Source organism: Elgaria multicarinata, chromosome 4 (genome assembly GCF_023053635.1).
Source record: "Elgaria multicarinata webbii isolate HBS135686 ecotype San Diego chromosome 4, rElgMul1.1.pri, whole genome shotgun sequence".
In the NCBI taxonomy this organism is placed as follows: domain Eukaryota; kingdom Metazoa; phylum Chordata; class Lepidosauria; order Squamata; family Anguidae; genus Elgaria; species Elgaria multicarinata.
The window spans coordinates 139,257,482-139,274,878 of NC_086174.1; the positions used below are offsets into that span (position 1 = coordinate 139,257,482).

General features: G+C 41.2%; 1 protein-coding gene across 4 annotated transcripts in view; it reads left to right on the plus strand.

Annotated features, from left to right (window-relative positions):
* Positions 1-17,397, plus strand: part of FBXW11 (F-box and WD repeat domain containing 11) — a 98,437-nt gene that overhangs the window by 54,077 nt on the left and 26,963 nt on the right. For all 4 annotated transcript variants that reach the window (XM_063125283.1, XM_063125285.1, XM_063125282.1 and 1 more), the window contains 3 exons: positions 3,040-3,102; positions 5,791-6,016; positions 16,652-16,838. In XM_063125283.1, coding sequence (XP_062981353.1) covers positions 3,040-3,102; positions 5,791-6,016; positions 16,652-16,838 — 476 coding nt within the window. The remainder of the gene's footprint in view (positions 1-3,039; positions 3,103-5,790; positions 6,017-16,651; positions 16,839-17,397) is intronic.

Genomic DNA, 17,397 nt, shown 5'->3' on the forward strand with positions numbered 1-17,397 from the left:
TTTTTCAAGGCTATCATCTCGTAGCAAAGTGGGAAATTCTAAACTCCTTGTCAACGTTAAGTCTTACTGGAGGGCCACAACTGGAGTAGGGATTTGAGTGATGGTGAGCCAAGGCCTTCTCCCCAACTGGCAGCTAGACCCCTTATCCACACCCTGTTTCCTCTGGGACTGGCATTTGGCACCACCCAGCTGGATTTGGTTTCTGGTCAGGCCGATAGGCTGCAAACTCCTATCCTACCCGTCTCTGAGTGAGCACTTGTGTCTATGGTGTGAGCAGCTGTGTCAATTGGTTCTGTGTGCAAGGGCAGGATACATCTTCAGAGGATCTATACACTATGTTTCTGTAACCTGTGAATCATTTGAGGTAGACACTTTCCAGTTGGGAAGACTACCTCTGAAAAGTTCCTGGGGAATTATGAGTAACTTTCAACTATAGTAGTAATATCCAAGAAGAAAAGACAATATGTGAACCTAAGCAGAGTATTGGGCTCATATTGCATAAGAGGCTTAATAGCTCAATTGATGTTAGCCACCTGCCGACCACAACAAGCAAGTGAAATGAAGATAGATTTGAAAGTGTGTGGGTAGTATTTGGGGGGAAACTTAAAAGCCATGGGAATTTGTAGGATTTCTAGTGAACTGGGCCCGAGTTTTAGTGCTCTACATAGCTCTTTGCTTCTCCCCATCAGTAATTGAAAAAAGTGATGCAATAAGCAGATAAGCTTTGATATGTTTCATAGATCAGCCTTTGCAGAAATTTGGCTTACATCGGGTGCACAATTATTATTTTTAGCACAGAGTGCACTCAGCCATGCACATTAGCTTTACGTGGGCATGCTTATATATCTTGTGTGTGCACCAGTCGAAGCTGACTTTCCTCAGTAGGCCAAACTTATTTCCTCCAGCTCCATGAACTTGCAGCAGTATTGTCCACACTATTGAAAAGAGGAAGGAATGTGATGGCGATTCGATCATAATATTTCCTCACAAACCGATCCCCTCCATTTGGAACTGTGATTCTTCTCTAGCTTGAAAACTTTCTCAGGGCCAAACTACATGTGACTTTAATCACATGTTTAAGGAAGCATGTATAACATCGTCACTTTGATTTTGGGGGTGGGGTGCGGTGGGGAAGCATCCTAATCCTGATCATGCTTCTGATCTAGATTGCTGAAAAATTGCCCTCTACCTGGCTATTTGCCCCCAAAGGATGCTGTTCAGGAGCTGGGGAAAGCAATCAAGGAGTAATTTTCATCAGACCAGTAGTGCAGGGCATGCTCTTTATCCAGATCTGGGGCATGCTCCAGATCAAGAGCATGTTCCAGACTGGTGTTCCATGGCTGCTTTTTCTCCAAAGACAAATTTTATCTGTGCACCGCCCACAGAAGTTGGATCATTGTGTGGTATAAAACAGCAATACATAACTAAATAAATACAACTGAACAACTAAGAAATGCATGCTCATTTAAACACATGAGTAATATCACATGGAGATTGTCCCTTAGCTCAGGGGTCCCCAACCCCCAGGCCATGGACCGGTCCCGGTCCGTGGCCTGTTAGGAACCGGGCCACGCAGGTGAGCTGCTTTCACCTCCCCTCAGTGGACCTGGGTGCGGGGCACCATCTCGCCTGCCCAGCCGAAGCGAAGCCAGGACACTGGGGTGGGGGTGGGGTGGCTTCGGAACGGTGTGCCTGGCTGGAAGTCTCTCTGGGAGAGCGACTTCTGGGCGTGCCGTTCTGAAGCCGCCCACCCGCCCCAGCATCCTGGCTTCACTTTGGCTGGGCACCCACCCAGCCGAAGTGAAGCCAGGACACTGAAGTGGGGGGCGGGGGGCTTCCCAAAACTATGCCCTCAAACCCACCCACCCCCCAGTCCGTGGAAAAATTATCTTCCACGAAACCGGTCCCCGGTGCCAAAAAGGTTGGGGACCGCTGCCTTAGCTTTCTTCTACTGCCTATCAGTCTTCGCAGCAGTCACACGACTAGCCAAAAGTGGGCAGGAGATCTTGTGTCAAAATAGTGCAGGAGAAGGGGTCTAAGGAGAAATGCATTTGGCTTTAGAACAGTCTCTCCTTTTCTGTAGGATGGCCAGGATGGAGTCCCAAATAAGTTGTTACTCACTTGCTTTGGTCTACAGCTTTATGAACTAATTAAATTATTAATATAGTCACAGTGTAGCGTGAAATGTAAGTGTGGATCTTAAATCTAGTATGTGGGAGGAATCTGTTTAAAGGAGTCAGTGCTATATAGGCACAAGTTCTGCATTCAATATTTTTATTATAAGTTAAAGTGTTTGTTTTTAAGTCCTTTGTTTTCATATAAGGGAGATGTCTTAACAATTTTTCGGCACTTAGTTCTTGAATGAGAAATCCATAGGGACAGACCAATCTGCCTGTTTTGTTTTCTACAACTTTCAAACTTTTTTGAAGCACAAGTTTGTTCTGTCCCATTTCTGCATCAGTTTGCAAATCTTTTAGTAATAAGTCGTCACATAAATCCATTTTCGGTTTATATGTATTTCTCTCATTGTATGCATTTTTGCATGTATTTCGCTTAGTCCATATAATGGGAGAAATGCATACAAAAATGCATATGTCTTTGTAGGCGTTTCACATAATGGAGGCATTTTTGGTACTCATTTTTGTTTTTGATCGGAGAACTGTATCCAGAATCTGGAGACGTGTGAAAGTGAAAGATAATTGTGGTCCAGTTCATGTGTATTAGTTTAGCAAATGAAAACTAAGTCTGTTTGCATTAAAATGTGAACCAAATTATTTTCTCCCCTATCCCTAGAAATCCAGTCTAAAATGGACTTTCCATTGAAAAGCCAGATGACAAATGATCAAAGAAATTCCATTACTGTTCGTTCCATACTCTTTGGTTTATCGTTCAATCCATCAATTCAGGTGTCAACAATTAGAAACTCAATTATTATTATTGAAAGTAGGATTATGTGGTTTTGGGGCTTACTTTTCAAAATTTGCATAACATTTAAAAATACATGCAGAAGAAAATTCAGCTTATGTTTCTACTCCTTAGAACACATCAGTAATGGAGGATCAAAATGAAGATGAGTCTCCAAAGAAAAACACACTATGGCAGGTAAATCTGTTTCTTTTCTCTTCTTCTCCCTCCCCCCAAATCCCCAACAGAGTATGGTAGTATTTGCTATAAAATGCATTAAATTCATATAAAGTGTTACTAAAGAAGGATACGGTTGCCTTGGGCATGTACCCAGCTGTGTAGTATCTTCAAATGCTCTTGGTATGGTCTACGTTTTAACATAAGCAAGGGCTTGCCATATAATTTCTTTAGAACTGACAGCTATCTCAACATTTCAACAATGCTTCATTTGACGTTCTGGCTTTGCGCTGTTATAATTCAATCTTTGTTCGGTTTCTAGATAGTCTACAGCAGGGGTGGGTGAGCATCCGCACCCGCACACCAGCAGTACGGATTCAGATCACTCTTCTCTTGCTGGAAAAGAGTGATCTGTATGAGGATCTCTGGAGGAAGGACTGGACGGTACAGGCAGCAGGGAAATTATTGTGGGGAGAGGGATTTGGTGGCGATATGGGGTCAAGACACTGGGGCTGCTGCTGCAGTAATGGTCTGCAGGTTGTGCACCCCGGTCTACAGGATAGGGTTACAGAAATGTGGACAGATAAGGTATTACAAGTTTCATATTATATTTTGGAGGGTTTGCAACTGGGGCTTTTGCTAATCACAGCATCACTGTTGTTTTGGCCAAAATACTTGTTTTCATTGCTTTTGGCAGAAATAACAATTGGCTCAGCTACAAATGCCACCCCTGTGGAAACAAACAGGTACATTCATTGCATTGCCGCCAGTTGGCATTTCTCAGTGGGTGGGTGAAACAGTGTTGTGTGCATGAGACTAGCTGCTCTGGTGGGAAGGTGGAGCATCACAGGACATGCAGCCCTATAGCAGCCACGTTCTTAGAGTTTTGCTGTATCTCTTTAAGGCCAAAAGAGAGAGAGCTGAAAGCAGATGATCTGTATTTTCCCGGCCAAGAAGTGTAGCTTATTGCCATGGTGGTGGGACAGTAAGTGGGTGCAGTTTTCCACTTAGTTGCAATACAAATGACAATGGCTACTTATTCCAGGCAACTGTAAATTGCACAGCAGCACTATAACCTATTTCTATAAAGCTGAATTTATTTAATGTATCATTGGATCAGGGAGTAGCCATAAGGTTCATGTTTACACATACCAGGAGTCATTTTCTGAAAGTTCCAAACTGGATAGAATTAGTAAAAGTTCTTGCTTAATTTCTGAAGCCCCAGTGGGCTAATCCCTAATTTCTCTGTGGGAGTCAAGCAATTCATGACACTGTCTAGTGTCTCTGTACATAGTGCCTTGACTTTTGTCTGTAGATCTTGAATTTCAGTGTTTAAACCATGGGTTTTCAGGGCCGAGCCTCCCACCCACACAGAACTTCTTTGCACCCACTTTGCTAACAACCCAGGAACATCCTGATCCAGGGTTTTCAGTTGTGATGTCCAAACTTGGCATTCTGGGTTGTTGAGACTTAAATAACCCAGAATTTGAATCTATGGCTTGTTGTTTGATTAAATCTCTGGGTTGTTTCATTGTTCCTGAGTTGTGTAGCAAAGTGGAGGTGGTGAGTGCAGCACTCTTGCTTGTGCTGCCAGTTCACGGGTTGTTTAACCCCTCAATTAGCTTTGTGTGTAAACCAGGTCACATTCTGGGTCCCCTTTACCTTCACAGATTGTTGAGTATCTGTTATGCCTTTTGCAGCAGTGCTCGTAATTCTCTGCAGTCACTAGGTGGTGCTGTGATTACAATGATAGAAATTCTCAACAAAGATTAGGAAATAATACTGACACACCACTTTTAGTGCACCAATATAATTGCTGTAAAAAATAAATCTAATAGCTCTCCTGTGCTGGATAATATTTTGTTTTGTAGATCCTGTAGATCCTCTTGTAGAGACTAGAAAAAATTGCACAGACTACAAATCATCAAGTTAGGATGATGGGCTGGTGTTTGACTTAATGCAATTTCCATATGTACTTAGATGTTTCATTTAGTGACTCACCTAATCTGTTCAGGGTCAGCTTTTCTCAAAACACTCATATTCATTCTGTGACAAGCTGCAGCTCTTATGGTAGCTTAGTTGTATGAAATTGGATCAAGCTCTTGCAGAACCTTTGTACGTTGCTTATGTGGTAAATGTTAATGGCCACAAGCTTACCCAGATGTTTTTTGCTTTTTTGTATAAACACAGCAATAAGTAAGCAGTTTTAATTGTCATCAAAAAGCCCTCATCTTAAACTACTGCTAGTGTGAAGTGCAGCAGTTTATCCTATGACTGAAGAAAAGAATAAATTGAGTGATGGTAATTCAAATGCTAAACATTATAATAGTGCCCAAGTGGAAATGAAATGTAGAAAGACCATATCAAGTAGTATACAAATTAATGTTGGATGGGAAAACTAATCCAGAATAGGGGGGAAAGTGCAGCAGTGGCTACTTAGTAGATACTTGGAGAACAATTAAGGGCACAGGCTATGCATGTTTAGACAGAAAAAAGTCCTACAACTCACAACGTTCTCCAGCCAGCCATGCTGAGTTTTGTAGGACTTTTTTCTGTCTAAACATGCAAACGATAGCATCCTAAGTTCTTTAATTTTGTCATTTGACTACCAGCATAAAGCCACTAGACATCTGTCTACTGTTCTAAAAGTTAAAGTGAAGTTTGATATGCTGATACTTAATTTTGTATTTTCTGTTCCTAAAAAAACAGATAAGCAATGGAACTTCATCTGTGATAGTCTCAAGGAAACGACCATCTGAAGGAAACTACGAAAAGGAAAAAGACTTGTGTATTAAATATTTTGACCAGTGGTCTGAATCAGATCAAGTTGAATTTGTGGAACACCTTATTTCACGAATGTGTCACTATCAGCATGGACATATTAATTCTTACTTAAAGCCCATGTTGCAAAGGGATTTCATCACTGCTTTACCAGGTAAGTTGCATAATATCTAACAAAATAAATATAAACATAGGTTTCACATTCTGCTGTCACCTAATATCTTTCATTAGTTGCTAACTGAGTCAGTATGTTGCATATTTTGAAGCATTTACATCATCTTTGTCTGAATAATGGCAGTGGCCACTGGATGCCAGTATTGTTCCATTTAAATATAGACTGGGATGTGTGTATGTTTTAAATGAGATTGTATCTGTAGTACAAACTTAACTTAAATATCTTTCTATACTCAAACCTACATGCAAAATTTGGCATATAAAGTCTGCCCCTGCATTTTATTCACTGCTGTGTTTCCTAACTGTTGTTAGAAACTGCTTCAGATGTAAACCAAGATGCCTGCTTTTTTCAGCTAATCTAGTATTTTGGTTTTCGTGCTCTTGGTCCATTATTTTAAAGCTTAGTTCCATTAGGGTTCTTTTCTGGTTGTTTTGTTTCAGAACTTGTTAAAGGAAATGTCCCATACATTTGTTAAGTGCAGAATTCACCATCACTGTTCTAGATTCACTGACAGAAAGGGAGCCTCGTGGTTTGCAATAGGTTGGCAAGCTTTAGTTGAGTTTCCAGAAATTCCATCTGTGATCTTGAGCAAGTTCCTTTGCCCATCCAAAACATCTGCTTGTCCTTCCCCCAAATTATTGGGACTCCTGTGTACCTACAGGAATGTTCTAAAGAAAGAGAGCTTCGGCTATTGGGCGGTATAAAAAGGCAATAAATAAATAAATAAATAAATAAATAAATAAATAAATAAAGAGAGAGGAAATAGGGAAGTTTGTTCTTACAATGTCGTATCTTCAGGAGGTGCTCTGAGGGAGTCTCAAGTATCTTCCTAAAAGGTTTAGTGAAGACGAACTCCGTAGGAGTGAGGGTGGGATGAGTTGAAGAAATTAATTTGGACTGAGCAGTGCTAGAGGGTCAGTCCACATAGGGCCTGTTCAGAAGACACCTTAAACTACAGCTTTAACCATGGTGAATAAAGCTTTTTATTATTATTATTATTATTCACTGTGGTTAAAGCCATGGTCTAAGGTGTCTTCTGAACAGGGCCATAGTGATGTACTGGCTCCTTGTTATGGTGTCCATAGGGGTTAAGCTTCTGTTTCTTTCTTGTAAGACTTTCCATTATTCTATCTTATCTTCTCTCTTGCTGTTCCTTCTTCTCTCCCTTGCATATAAATTCATCTGCCATTATTCTCCTTTTTCCCAGTTCTGTTTTCATGGGTTTCTTTCCATCACCTGGAACTAAATCTCCCAACAGTCAGGCAACCTTCTTACCCCTTCAAGGCTCTCCACAATACTCAGTTCTTCAACAGCCTTTTCCTTTTAATTACATCTTTTTTTTTTCTGAACTGCCATGACTGCTCTTTGATTTCTCCTTGCTTTGTCCACACATTTGTTAATTCCTGACAGTTTCATCTTCACAGCCTTCTTTGTTTTATGCATGTTATATGGTCTGCCAGTATGGAATATATCATTTTTCTTTATAATCATGAGCTTTGAAAAATCTTGAATCTGACCTTCTTATTCTTCTAAAAACAAACAAACAACATGCACACCTTATAAAACTGCAAACTGATTTGTGTATACTGGGCTCTATTGACACTAAAAATGCTATTTTATTCACCATAGCTGAGTAAGATAGAATTAAAACAGTGTTTTTCACCCATAGGTAAAGCTTCTTCCTTCCAGTCCTTTAAGGAAATTGAACATAGGACTGGTTCAAACATTACGTTTTCTTGTCTATACATTACTCGGCTTGTTCCCATGTGCGTTCTTGCAGGAGGGCTGCATAATAGGTTACAAAATCCCAGACAAGTGAACCCAGACAAAACAGGAAATATATCCCAACACAAAACCAAGATAAGTTAAAACAGTTAGGATAAGCAAACTGGTGAAGAGAAATGATGTCCAAAGAAATCCGATAATATTATTTTTTCTCGGCAAGCTAACAAGATATATTCAGAGACAATAGAGGAGAACACAATGCAATTGTGCAAGAATATCTTGCAAAACCAAGAATAGGGTAGTGGTTATTCTTTGTATTGCAGGATATAATTATTGCACAACTGTATTGTAGTGCCCTCTGTTGTCTCTGCATGTATGTTTTTAGTCTGCATAGATAAAGTAATACATCATATTTATTTTTGGACACCATTTCTCTTCACCAGTTTGTTTATCTCAATTGTTTTAACTTGTGCTGCATAATAGATTGTGTCTGTGATTTCTGTCAATGTGTCCATCAACCACTGTGAGAATGGAAGCTGCGGCCTGAACGGACTGTATTTTTTGTCCACGGAGGCCACCAAGATCGTTCCCTGCTACACTTGAACGATGTAATGATTTGAGCAATATCAGATTGAAGTCTTTCCCCTCTCTGAATTCTATACTTGTTGGTTCAAATGGCTTGTACTATCAACCCAGTACTAGAATAGAAGCACTTCACTATGCTCCCATTGGTGAATGGGGATAAAGTTTGCCTAAACCTGTATTCTTATTGTGTGATCCTTTAACATATATGGACCACACCAATTCAGTAGTCCTTACATCTTTTCTGAGCCAACAAAATGATTTATCTCCGACAGCTTTTTCAATGGAAATGTTAGACCATCTTTAGAATCTTTAATCATATTTGTTACACTTTGAAAATTGAATGGGGGATGGGGAAGTATTTTGCCTTTTAATATACTTTCTACAAAGGTTTTGTTTGGTTTATCTTCACTGAGCAATTAAACGCCTGTCATTCCTTTGGGATGCATGAAACTCAGTATGTAATACAAAATTGTGCATTATGTATGAAGAGCTGTTTCCATTTTCCGTGACACGCTTCGTTAGTTTTGCGATCTTAAGGGTGGTATTATATTACTAGCACTCCGAGTGAGTACTAATTGGCATAGAAAGATTTATGTTCTGGTGCAGTCTTAAAAACTCTCTCTCTCTCTCTCTCTCTCTCGTTTGCATAGTCCTGATTATGACACACGTAAATGGGCCTTGGCAATTTATTTTTGTCAGCTGTTCTGAATTAATCCCTTAATTGGCTAATGCTACATTAAAATAAAATGTTCTGAAAAAGATAGTCTCATATAAACTTAAAGAATTCTTCAGTAGCTCCCTGTTGCTACCATCCATTCTGGATTTTGCACCTGTCCACATACACAAGAAATGGAAAATATTTGTGGTCTCTGGCTTCTTTTTAGTGGAAAAAGTGATAATTATGATATGAAGTCCTCCTCCCCCTGCCCCCAAATGGTGGTAGAATGTTTAGTCTGCATAGTCTGTTCTTGTCAAGTTAGTTTGTGGTTAGCTTGCTATGATGAAGGCGTATGCTTCAGACTCGAGGCAAGATGCAGTGTCACATGGTCCATACGATGCAATTGGACCTGCAGGTGTTGGGTTTAGATGGCTCCAAATCCTCTTAGGGCTGGGTTAGTTTTTGGAAGTCGAATTGCAGTGTACGTTTTCATGGAACACAAGAAAGGAACTGTGCTAGAAAGTTGGGGAGTGCTACAGCTTTGTAACTGTGCCTTCGCAACCTTTTTTTTTTTTACTAGGCTCCACTGCTTAGGGAAGGGCACTTTGTGATAGGACACTTGTTGGGTATTGGAGAGCAGCTACACATAGGCTAGCTCATTAGTTCTTGGGTTTGGCATCATGTTTCCAAAGAGAGCACTGGGTGACCAAACATACTTGCTACTGTGTATCAAAGTAAAGTAACAGTGTGAAGCATCTGTTCCAAACCAATCCTTTTCTTTATAGCCAGAAGGATGGGACTTTTTTTAAAAAAAAAAAAATTAGAGGTCTATGTGGCTAATTTTGGTGTCTTCTCATCTGTGCTATTTAGTTGTCTTTTTATCAAGTAATATGTTTCGGGCATCATCTTCTTGGCTCGCCGCTCTGACCATGTTACTCCGCTTCTGAAATCTCTTCATTGGCTTCCAGTTCGCTTCAGAATCCAATATAAACTTCTCCTGTTAACCTTCAAAGCTTTTCACGGTCTAGCTCCTTCCTATCTCTCCTCTCTCCTCTCACACTATTGCCCCGCTCGTGCTCTTCGCTCCTCTGATGCCATGTTTCTCGCCTGCCCAAGGGCCTCTACTTCCCTTGCTCGGCTCCGTCCATTTTCTTCTGCTGCCCCTTATGCCTGGAACGCTCTTCCAGAACATTTGAGAACTACAAGTTCAATCGCAGCTTTTAAAGCTCAACTAAAAACTTTTCTTTTTCCTAAAGCTTTTAAAACTTGATGTTGTGCGGACTTTATACTGTTAGTTTTACCCTACCCTGTGCCTGCTTACCCTACCCTGTGCCTGTTGGCATTCTCTTCCCCTCCTTATTGTTTTACTATGATTTTATTAGATTGTAAGCCTATGCGGCAGGGTCTTGCTATTTACTGTTTTACTCTGTACAGCACCATGTACATTGATGGTGCTATATAAATAAATAAATAATAATAATAATAATAATAGGTTAAAACAAATAATTGTAATAAACAAAGTTAAGGTTTATTTGGGAAAAAGGACATACTTTAGGAACAGAATACTGGCTTCTACTGATAAGATGATAAATGCTAGAAGCCAGACATTTTACCAACAGTTTACAGATACTTGACCAGAAAGCAATGCATGTTCCCTTCTCACAGTAGAACAAATAAATAGTCTCTCTCTCTCTCTCTCTCTCTCTCTCTCACACACACACACACAGAGAGAGATGGATGATCATGGAAATGGTGATTCAACAAACATAGATTCATAGCTAATCTTAGTAAAATGACTTCCTTGTTGAAAGGCAGTCTTTAGTTCTATTCCACATGGGATCCATCACCACACTAGATCAGTCATCAAGCATTTATTTCTTGTGATTGGTTGTTTTCCTCAGGAGATCAATTGCTAAATTTTGTCTAAAGTGCTTTAGTTAAAATAAAACACGGAGAGGGAAAGGAAGCGATTTAACTAATACCTAATAACGAGCACTGCATTATTCAGGGATTTATAACATACATTTAAATTTTCACAAGTTTCCAGAACTGGAAAAGCCATATAATGCTATACAATCCAAAACAGAGCAAAATCAGAATGAAAATCCATAAAGAGAACTGATACAAAACAGGAAAAATTAAAATGTAGCCAGATAAAATGCTCAACATGCAAATATGCTAAAGATTAACTGTTGTTTAGACGAAGTACCTGCTGCATACCTCAACGTTCCAGGTTGCTGAATAGCAGATTGCTGGATAGCAGCAAATTACATTCATGCTGGGTCACCACTGAAAATGCTATACTAGCTGTTCAAGTCAGCTTTACCTTTGATGGAACTGCTAGACCTTCGTGAACAGCAAGATTCATGTACAAGTAAATGCCCCCGCAGATATCCCAGGCTCAGGCTATATAAGGATTTCAAAGCATAGGGCCAGCACCTTTAGCCCAGAAACACAAAATGATAACCACTTAAACTCTTTAAAAATGGTTGTGTTGCATTCCATGCAATTAACATCTGTCTGAATGCTGGAGCAATTGAGGTTTCCAAACTCTTCAAGGGGAGACCCAACATCCCGTACGTTGAAGAAGCAGATCTAAGAGGTGACCAGGGTATGCAAGTGAGAGATCTCTCTCCTTCCCATGAAAGAATACTGCTGGCTTATCTGCCACAGCTGAAAACACACACTCCTGGCTATGGTCACACCTGTGAATTTAGGAAAATTAGATCCAGGAGCATGCACAAGCAATGAATGTGATCTTGGGGAGGGGGGCGGTATGTGAGCCCATCCAGAACAGGCCCGTCCACGACTTCTAGCATAAAGGGGCTAATTAATTAGATGTGATAGAATATTTGTAGTTGTCTGGCGTGAAGAAAGGAAGTCAAACATGAACATAAAGAGAGGTTGCAAAGTGTGCGTGCATATGTGTGTATGTTCTAGGAGCATATCACCTTTTGATCAAATGCATATTTAGCTGACCAAGATGGCTACAAATGTTAATTTACACTTTCAAGCAGCGAGAGCTGCCTGCCCCTTTCCAGCCAACCACTCCAAAAAGCACAGCGCTGATCTACGCTAGAAGACGATGCCAGAAAGTAGTACTTGGTTCTCGTGGGCTGCTTTGCCCTACACCTGAGCAAATTACCGCAAGAAAACGTGCTACCCAGGCCCAAAATATCATGGCCGGAGCTTGCCCACTGCTTCTGTCCTGGCAAGCTCCCTCCCTGCATGAAATGGACCTCTGGAGCTTGCTGTTGCTTGGCACAGAATATCTGCCAAGTCTGAAGCGGAGCTTCGCATGCTGCTTTTGGCCAGTGCAATGTCACTCCCCAGGTGATTTTGGCTTGAACTTATATGATGGAGGACAAAAGCAGAGCACATGGCACTGCTGTTGACCTGGCAGAGACACTGTACCAACATCCAGCCCACTTCTCAGAGCCAGGACAGAATCGGGCATGCAGAGGCTGATGGAGCCCCCCCCCCCCCCGGCAGCTTGGCCAGGGCGGTTCTCTTCTCAAGTTGACCATTGCTTCTCTGGACCATCACTTATCTTCTGAGCATATTTACTATAATCAGTAATAATTTTTAAACATTAACCCCCAAGGCCCACTCCTTAATACTCAAATGTATCATGTCAAAACCGCTGAGAGGAGGGCAACAGAGGTGACTAAAGGCAGTGGCAACAGACTTCACAAAGAGCTCCTCGAGGAGTCCCCAAGGATTCTGTTGAGCCCAATGGGACGTAACAAAAAACAAACTTGGAAGAGAAAATGCCCGTGCCCTGTCATGCAGTGCTTTGGAAACCCTCCTGGACTTCAGAGCAGTTTGTTATATTTCATGGCTCACTGGTACCTGAGAAACCAAAGTTCAGAGCTCCATTGAATACACAGAACCAGTTCTACGGTCCTTTGGACCCTGGTCAGTGTTTTTATGCAGTCTGACTTCTATCACACCCCTAACTTTCTAGGTGCAGAGAGTTAAGTGGAGATAAATAAAGCCCCCTAGTTGTGTCCTGTCAGGATTCAGGCGGGTTTGCTTCTTATTGGCTAGAGAAGGTAACATCTCATATGATATGACTGCTGGCCCAGATCCATAGGAGATGGGTTGGAGTACCCTGAGCCATAGAAACTAAAGTGTTTAGGTACTATTATTGTTGAAAGTAAAGCATTTAGGATTTTAATTTGGGATCTGATTACTCATAAACTGCAGCCTCAGCCTATATAAGCAACCAAGTGTTCGAACCTCTACTGTTGCTATTGGAAAGTGACCTGCTGCTCGCTTCCATTATAAAGTCTTAGTTTCATCCATTAACTTTGGATTATAGAATTGTTTTGACCTGCTTAATGCCAATTTTGCTTTACCACAAGAGAGAGGATGCTTGTGAAGTCTGAAGGAAATTAAACTGTTTTTGAAATGCACAAGCTGTTAACATTTCTAAAATTTTTCTGTCATCTCTCAAAAGCTTATTGCCACTTCCGTCTTTCCATCTAATAAAGTCGCCATGGAAACTTGTACTGGTTACATGCCGCTGGCACACTAAAATACAAATAGCTTTTGTGGTTGGCACTTTTGCTTTCTTCTTCCATTGATGTTCGGGGGGAAGCTTTGCCCTTTGATTTCCACTGCCGCAGAACTATACATTGTGCAAGAGTGCAGTACTTGAGTCAAAATTAGGAAACATAAGGCCTTACTGCTTATAGCTGTAGTAGGCTGTTCCTTATGTTACTCCTTCCTGTCATGGAAGTGCTCAGCTAAATCACACTCATGTTTGAAAGTGTAACACGGAAATGTCATTCAACGAATCCTTCAACTAATTCTTTTCCTCAGAATTAGCCACATTTAATTAGGACTTCCATATTCAGGTTTTGGATGCCTTGAACTTTCCCTAGGTAGTGAATCTGAGTTCCTCTATTGCGGTTTTAAACTCTACAAAGACTCATCTGGTTTCCAGGACCATGTTCTAGCCCTTCCTGCTGTTACATATTCTAGCCTCTTAACTAAGGCCAACCATCGTGAAAAAGCTAACTCTACTATTTTGAGGGCCTGCTCTGTGTTCAGACTTCACTTGCGCTCCTTCTTGTTTAGCAAACAAATCCTGCCTCACTCTGTAGATTCCAAGAATTTTGGAAAGGACTATCAGCTTACATCATAATGCAGCCTCACTCTGCCTGGGGCACTCCAGATGTTGTGTGCCATCAGCCCCGGCCAGCATGGGCAATACCCAGTGTTGATGGGAATTGTAGACCAAAACATCTGGAGAGACACAGGTTGAGGAAAGATGTTCTAATGTCTTCCTGAGTGGGCAGAACCACCTGTTGAAACTTTCTCTTCAGATGCTCAAAGAGTATTGACAGGGTTGTGTGTGCATAACATTCTATGCCAAGAGAAGTTGTGGGCAAGTTATACAAACTAAGCAAATATGCATATGTTCTTCAGGATTTATTCTGTTTTTAAGCATGGCGAGGTACAAAAGCTGGGCATAGATCAGAAGCTCCGTTACTGACCACTGGGGACCCTTCTCTGCTTCTTCTCTGGCTTCCAGAGGGGCATTATCCACACCTTCCCAAGTCTGTCTGTCTGCAGTCCTAAGGGCTTGACATTTTTCTAAACATCAAAGGAGAGATTCTCAAGCTACTGAATTCTGCAGCCAGTGCCAAATTATGTGGTGGTTTTCCTACGCTGGCGTAGAATGTGCATAACATCGGTTGCTAGGCTTGTGCTTGTTGAATTTCTAAGGAGGGGATTGTCTAGTTCAAGATGGTAGCACCAGATATTGTGTTCATGTTGCAGATGGCATCCCAAAATCAGTACCCAGCAAAGGATGCAAAACACAAAACAAAAATCTCTGATCTGGGGAATACTCCCAACTTTCTCAGGAAGGGTATAGGAAGACTGTTACCCCAGAAATTTGTACCAAATAAATATATCATACTTTTTATACAGCTGTCTTCTCTGAGGTTTTATTTTTTTATTTGGGCCTCAAATTTATTTGACACATTGCAGTTTGCAACAAGTGGGCTATGACTCGAATCCTCCATATTTTGGAAGAGGATATCCCAAAGGGCACAGTTTATGTTATAAAGACACCCCCCCCCAGGGCTAGAGGGTCATTTACATATATGACTGGATAAAAAGAGAGGAAAACAGTCAATTTGGCTGAAGACATCTTTTGTATAATACAGCTTCAGATCCCCTAAAAGAGATCCATTAAATAATCTCAGAATAAGCGGAAATAAAGAAGCAAGCTAAATTCTGGACACTTAAGTACTGATAAGTACGGTCATTGCATTGCAAGCTATTTTTTCAGAGAGTTGTCTAACTTGGTTCTAAGTGCTTAATCAAATAGCAGTAACAGCTGAAAATATCTTCTTGGGAAGTTGTCCCCCATATTCTAGTGGAGAAGACTATGGTGCCTCCCTGACCCAAGTTATTTATCACAAGACCCCTTTTTGGAACAACGGTTGGGGGCTACCCCCAAGGTTTATTCTAGTGATGTATAAGACATGGGAAAGCGGTGTTTTTTTTTTTTTTTAAAGATTTGGATCTGTGTTCTACAGTTGAGGTTAGATTTCAGTTTGCTGTTTAACTGGTCTGAGCAGCTAAAAGACACACAGCCCAAAAGCTCTGCTCTTTTAAATAACTGGTAACAAAGTCTGAAAAGCTAAGAAAATCCCAGTTGGTTCCCTGGGTGGATGGAGGGGCAAAATCAATGCTGGTCAATTCAACCTTTTTGACACTTTCATGAAATCCACAAGGCAAGTGAATTCATGGGCTAAACACTTGGCCAAAGGTTAGACATGTAAGAAAAGACCAGCAAATGCGGATTGTGTGGTTGTTCAGTGACTTTAAACATATTCTGAAAAAGGGTCCTTATACTTGCACTTGCATGTAGATGCTGACCTGATCCAGTTCCTACTTTAAGGTCTTTGCCTTTGATTTAGAGGCGTGATAACCAGGGTGCATAAACCAGAAATGCCTGGGAGTGGGGTGGGTGAGAAGAGGGGAGCTTTGGACTGGGACAGCAGGCCCCTAGCTATACCGCAACCCACTTTCAAAAGCAGTTTTTTGATGGGAGGGGCTCTGTCCCCAGAAAAGAAATAAAAGAAGAAAAACTTCACTGGGTGCAAGCAAGCCTTTGGACATGCTTAAGGTAGCTCTCTGTTTCCCAGTCTAGGCATTTATTTCAGATAACATTATTTGGATCTGTCAGTACTTTTTCATTCAGAGGCCAAACAGTTCCTTTAGCTCTTCATTTGGATTATTTATTATTATTTATTTATTTAGAATATTTATATACCGCTCCCCATTGAAAAATTTCAGAGCGGTGTACAAGGTAAAATGAAAATAAAAACAGAATAAAAACAGTTAAAACAAAATTAAAAAGAAGCAATGGATGACTTTAGATTGCCATATGGAATCATAGTCCTCTGTAAGTATGTTTTATGCATAGTGTTTCGTGGTATTTATCTACAATGGCACAATACGAGGCTGTACAAAAATACCTGGACAAGGTTAAAGCTGTAGTATTCCCCCCGCCCAGTTCCCAGGCGCAATACAGCTTCATGATGTGGAATACTTTTTGCAGGTCGGAGAGTGGTTTGCTGTGGAAAGACTGACAGTTGTATTCTTCTTCTCTTGTTTGGTAGAACAAGGCTTAGATCACATAGCAGAAAACATCCTATCCTACCTTGATGCCAGGTCACTCTGTGCAGCGGAGCTCGTTTGTAAGGAATGGCAGCGAGTTATTTCGGAAGGCATGCTATGGAAGAAGCTTATTGAGAGGATGGTACGAACTGATCCGCTCTGGAAGGGGCTGTCGGAAAGAAGGGGCTGGTAGGTATCTGTGCACAACTTGCACACCTTCGTCCTCCTTTAAAACATAAATACTCCTAAAATACACTGGGTACATCTGGTTGGATTAGTCACTAACTGGGATCAACTTGAACTCGCAGTAGGAAGAGCAGTCCATCCTTCCCCAACCTGGGGCCCTCCAGATGTGTTGGACTGCGACTCCCATAATTCCCAGCCAGCATGGGCACTGACCGGGAATTATGGGAATTGCCGTCGAATGTATGTGGAGGGCACCAGGTTGGGGGAAGGATGGACAAGGCTATGGCAAATATTACTTAAAAAGCTATGCTTGCGTACTCCAATTCCCCTTTCAGTCTTTAGCCTTGGCTCTCTTACCATGCTGCCAATAAATAACTGTAAATAGCAGCTCTGCCAACAGCCTCAAGTGTGCATTTCTGTTAGGTGGGGGCCTATCTTCAGCTCAATGTGGACATTGTGTCTAGTCGGCAGCACGAATGTTGGAGCTGGTCCCACCAAAATAACAGTCATACCTTTGCACACTCTCCAAGTTATGGGAGGGACTATGTGGGGCACAGCCCCC